The following is a 6,000-nucleotide window of genomic DNA, read 5'->3' as shown; positions in this document are numbered from 1 at the left end:
ACATAATAAACCTTTATGAAGAACAATTCACCTTTTCCTTTAAAAATCATCATAGATGGGCAAAATAAAAAGTGAAATGTTACATCTAACCATAAATATTTTAAGGTTCTTGGTACTAATATTTCCTAAAAATATTGATTCAATTCAGAAAACAATGATCCTGTATTACAATAATTTCTATACAAATACAAAAAGCTTTTATTAAAATAAAATTAACAAGTGCAATCATAAAATATTTTAACAAACCTTTAAACTGGAATACTAAGACACTCATTAAAGTACAAAAGTGAACAAAATATTCAGAACACTGAATAACTGACTGTGACACTGTACAGATGTGTACTACATTTGAAACATAATGAATACTGTACACCTGGGAAATAACAGCACTCTTTAATTGGTTGTGGATGCTTGCTGACCGAAGAACCTTTATTCCTACAAGCATGATTTCATTTTCTGATGTTACATTTGTTGCTTGAGCTGTGTTGATAAATTCCATGTTGTTACAAAAAAACCTACATTATCTCTGGTTAATAGAATGTTTTCCAATGTCACTCTGAAGCGTTCCCAAAGGTCAGGTATAGTACAACCAATGTAGAATAAACCTGCTTCTGGTTGTCCCAACAATGTGCCTCAACCCTAACCTCATAACAGCATTTTCTGCTGCTACGGTGTAACTTTTTTTTCAGACTACTGCCGAGTAAATTGCAATTTATGATCAAAATAAGGATAGTTTAATGCTGGAGATTTCTGCTAAGTGGAGCTGAAATGATTTACCCAAGCATATTCCACGAGGGTCCCTTATAAGCTAGTAGACAGCATACTATCATCTCATCTGTTTGGGGTGGATTTGTACTTAAATGAAAGTATTTATTAATCCCAAAGCACCACCCAGTTCCCTTCACTTTGTTTATTTTGGCTATACTGATCTTTTACAAAGTGAAATGGGCAGAGAACCAATTAAATGAAAATAAAGAAGTTTCAGTTATATAATCTCTTTCAACTTCTCAAGTTATTTAAAGCCTTCACAGTCAATGAATTAATTTTGAAATGTAATTAGTCAGGCAAACAAATATAAAAGCAATTTTCACCAAGATACAAGGCCAGTCCAATCATTTTTGGTACTGTTTAGAGAGGAAGAGAAGGAAGATGGCCAACACATCAGGAGAATACTGCTAATCTTCAACAAATAGTGGCATGGGATCTTTTATATCCACCTGAACGAGCAGATAAGGCTTTATTTTAATGTCATTGGATCAGCAATAATAAGCAGTACAGCACGAGCATATCAGCTTTATAGAGTGAACTGCTGGAATGAGGCTTGAATCAAGCACAGCAGTTGAAAATTATCCTATCATCTGCAAGCATACCACAAATTGAGTCAAGGTAGCACTATTAGTAAGTATAAAACTTCCTAATTCTTCAATCAATTTTGTTGGAAATGATATTATAAGCTGTTTTTGTTGCCTGTGGTACTAACTTCAGTACTCATATTCCTCAAACAAGAAACCGATTGAAAAGTGATTTTCACAATCTAAATAAGTGCATAAATTCATCCACCGGTTATGAGTAGCTGATTAAACTTAACCCAAATAAGTTTAGATTCTGTTTCCCAACAATGGTGAAAAGTTGGATTTGGAGAGCTATTTATTACGTAAATGAAGTGTGTTTCAGTCTTCCGGAATAGGATTTTTCAGTTAGCCCTTTAAACAATGCACGGGTCATTGCTTTATTCCCACCATTTTGTGTGATCTTGCTCTCACGTAACATCAATTAGTATTCCGTCAGTGCATTCTTCCTTGAATGTGCAGATAACTATCATACAGTAGTCTTCAGATGCCATTTGCAGAAAACACAGAAATCTTGGGAGACAACACTGCATACAGAATTTTTTGACTGTGCTAGTGATGCTATTTCAGTAAATGTTCTGACTCCCATTGCAACAGGTTCACAATGAATCATTCCCTAAAGGTAGCACATATTTTCAAAGATATACTTTGCCAGCCAAACTAATAATTAGTTTGAGTCATACCAAAACAACAACAGTGCAAGATTCAGAATTAACAAATGCTGTGCTATGTATTTAAGTCCAGAGATTTTCTGGTTATCTCAATAGAATCTGTAGGGACAGAGCTCACACTGCTACTGAAACTTGAGCGCCTCATGGACACTTGTGTTGTAGTAATCTGCCGCAACTCTTTGCGAGATAATCTTACAGGAGTAATGATATGCAATGGCTTTTCAAAAATTTGAGTAGATTTGGATGATGAGCCTTTGGATTGTTGAGCATCATCTATTACTTCTAAACTGAGTGAATCCTCTTGTTCAGAAGTCATTCTTGTGGAGCCTTGACTATGAGCCGTTTCAGAAATTTTCTCCCACAATTTTTGGTTCCTGTTTGCTCCAGATGTTGCAGGAGTACTATTATATTCTTCAATACTTTTAGATGGTCTTGAAGCCCACTTTTGATCCTTTGTGCAAATATCTGCTCCTATTGGACTTAATGCTGCATCACCAGTACCATTGCCTGCAATCAAATTAATTTTTAAATATTACTTTCTCTTGCAACATTTTTATCCATTATCAATCAGCAGAATAACGAGGATGGTTTTCTGCTTTTTGTGCGAGTCACAGCTGGAAGAGTAGAAGATGGTGTTAAATCTGCCTGAATAATATTAATTGCATTCAAATCACTTTGGCAGCTCATTTGCATTCCTTGTTTACAAATCCAAGGGTGTTTTTTTGCCACAGTTATAACTGTGTTGTCACGATTCAATCAATATGGCAACTTGTTTTTATATCTACTTTAACGTAAGAAATCATTGTACTTCAGTAAATGCATATTTAGCAAATCATTAGCTCTTATTTGGCTGCCATTTTTAACTTGACTCATTTCATTATGAGAGCATGTGGCAATATTGAAAGGGTTCTTGAGGCAATTCAACAGAACTTCAAACAATTTTAGATCTCATCCCACAGTTATGACTCCCCACGCCACTAAACACACACTGAAGGAGCAATATTTTGGGTTAGAACACCTTGTGTTCTGCAGGCGTGTGATGGAGTTTAGATCTGACCACTTTTGGAAAGGCATCTTAAACATGTGCATAGATACATACATGAGTCATTAATGTGCTTAACAATTTTTCAGTGATAGAGAGGGGGAAACCTGTAAACCTGCTGCTCTCCTCCACCAATGCATGCCCTAAACCTTTTATTCATTTGGGCTGTCAACTCTGGCTTTTATGATTTCTGTAATCATGCTGTGAGTAGCCCAAATAGAATTTTGGATCTTTAATACAGAAGAAAGAAAATAAATCTAATGATGAGTTTGGTTGCCAATCCATGGGGCTCTGATGAAATTTCAACACACTAATGAGAAAACACAATCTTATACAGATTCAATTGAACTAATTTCTTCATCACTAAAGAAACATCTGGGTTTCAGTGGAAAGCAACATTCTGCAATTGCATCCTAAAGGAAAAAAGAACACAAAAGTTGGAAACTGTAGCACTGACAAAACACAGGGTTGCTTTGCTCCACACTGATCTGTTGAACCCTTACTGTGATGGAGGTGGAGCCACTTCTACTCCCAGATGAAAACATTTTTATTCCTCATGTCTCAAAAGGCAATGACAGTTACCAAACCACCGCCCCAATGATATGTGGTGACAACATGAAGCAAAATATTTTGATTTGAGAAGATGTGAAGTAAAATTCAAACCACACAAATGAGAACAAAGTAAAGAACCATGTCAAAGAAAGATAGAACAATATTTTAAAAGGCCATAAAACTCTAGCTACCCGTAACATGTGTTATATTTATTATTCCTTTTCTGTCTTCTCTGCTTTTCTTTTCATTTTGGTAGTGCCCCCCAATGTGGATCTTGTTTCTCAATAATGTGAGATGTAAAAGCTACAGTGAAATATTGAAATCAGGCAACCTAGCCATCTTTTAAAACCATCAGACCTATAAGTTTTAACACCAATGGACAAATCAATTTTTTCTCTTTATCTTTACTGAAACTGAATCAAATGAGGTGTTTCCTTACGTCATGGGCAACATAATTTCAAACAGGACAAAAATGATGCTAACTTCATTAGAACAGCAGAGGAAATCTAATGTAATGGTAGGGCTTAAAATTATAAAATTGCAAAGCAAGTAGAAGGCGGCTGTATATAGTAATTGAATTGTCTATAATGAAGGGACATAAATATCTGATCAAACGTAAGAGAATTAAGATATAGCAGGATATTTTTTTTTTAGAAAGGTCTACACAGAAGTCTATGAAATAGTGGAATCTATTATACACCAGTAATTATCACCAACCATACCAGTATTTAAGAATCAGTTAGCTAGGTTGTGGAAGGTGGAATAAAGTGACGTGAGAACCGGGCATCCGAATGGAATTAGGACAATTGCTCACAGAGAGGATAAACACTAACATGGACTGGTTGGGCCAGTTTAAGTCATTGTCAATGTTGTAAGATTAATTTTTTTTAAAATCCACACCCTATAAGAGGTTGCAATATAGCACTATGGAACTATAAAATGCTATAAAATCATGCTGTATTATCATGCAGAATCACCAAGCAAAATCTAAACACCACAATAAGATGACAAAAGTTGGAGAGATGTGCATTCTTTGGCATTTTTTATTTATCTCCAGCACAGCAATCATTAGGGAAAGCCAATAAATCAATGACTTGCCCAAATGGGTGAAATTGCATGGAGAAAGATACTTTGCTGAAAGTAAGAAAAATATAGAACTTAAGGAAACAATTTGAATATGAATAAAAAGTGTTTCAGTTAATTACTTCTTGAAGCTGCAACTTGCTGATTCTGATACTGCGATTCAGCCATTTCACGCAATTTCTTTTTCAGTTCTCTGCTTGTTTTTTTATAAAAGTACAAGTCCTTCTCCAGCTGTTGGATCTTTGACTCATATCCTTTAATACCATCTGCAAAGTTTTCACCACTTTTCTCTGAAAAAAGAAATTCTAATTATTTTGATACCAACTTCAAACATTTTTGAATGCATAACATCAACAACAACTTTTCATATTCTACGTTTGATGCAAAATGTCTCAAAGTGGTCCAGAGGAACAACAAACAAATTTAATAACAAGCCACAATAGGTTTTAAGACAGATTATCAAAAGCTTGGTCAAAGTGTTAACGAGTATCTCAAGTGAGCAGAAAGTGGGGAAGCAGAGAGAATCAGGGAGATAATTTCAAAGCTTCAAGCTGAGACAATTGCAGGTAATGATGCAGTGGTTAAAATCTGGAATGCATCAGGAGTTGGTTTTAAGACCAAAGGTTATATAGAAATGCTATGGTATAGTTCTACATCTCCGCATGCTAATTGGATATGAACTGTGTTGTTAAAAGAAAAACACACAGGAAATTGCTTCCAGGTCCTCCCTGGATATAATATCCGGAAGAGCGCTCAATAAGATCCGATGATGAGTGATGCATCTTTGAATGCCACCTCTGATAACTGCAATTGCACATGGGTGGTATTAGTCACTCTTGCAGAAGATCATAATAATGACCGAGGCTTCCTTTGTCAGTTTTCAAAAGGAACCTGCAAAAACAGGTCCCTGTTTGGAAATCTCTTTGTTAAAATATTATCCACTGCATATCTCTTTTGAGTCTGAAAAATGGTGTTTAATAGGCTGTGGATCTTATATAGAAAATAAGTATCGACAGGATAAGAATGCGGATGGGAGAAAAATTAAAGAAAATTGCAATTTCAGTGTGACGGCAGGGGAGAACACCATACTTGGTAGCAAAATGTCAAAGTTATACCATTGTTGGGATGATGTCATCTAAAATATTGGAATATTCAACCAGTAAATCATGAGCTATATATTCACAAATTAGGGAGTTAGCAGTGCCAATAAAATGCAGGCATAAAAAGGACTTAAGATTGTTTAAAGCCCTCAAGATTCACATTGTCTGCTCCATTTACTAGTGGTGAAACAGGCTTCAAGTCA

General features: G+C 35.4%; 1 protein-coding gene across 1 annotated transcript in view; it reads right to left on the bottom strand.

The window, feature by feature from the left end:
• Positions 1-249: 249 nt before the first annotated feature.
• The window catches only part of LOC127572330 (kinesin-like protein KIF27), a 52,565-nt gene continuing 46,814 nt past the window's right edge, over positions 250-6,000 (bottom strand). Inside the window, 2 exon segments of the mRNA XM_052019454.1 lie at positions 250-2,527; positions 4,820-4,987. Coding sequence (XP_051875414.1) covers positions 2,076-2,527; positions 4,820-4,987 — 620 coding nt within the window. The 3' untranslated portion in view covers positions 250-2,075.

This window comes from Pristis pectinata, chromosome 7, assembly GCF_009764475.1.
Source record: "Pristis pectinata isolate sPriPec2 chromosome 7, sPriPec2.1.pri, whole genome shotgun sequence".
Classification (NCBI taxonomy): Eukaryota; Metazoa; Chordata; class Chondrichthyes; order Rhinopristiformes; family Pristidae; genus Pristis; species Pristis pectinata.
The sequence above is the reverse complement of the archived record's forward strand: the minus strand, read 5'-3'. Positions and strand labels throughout refer to the sequence as shown.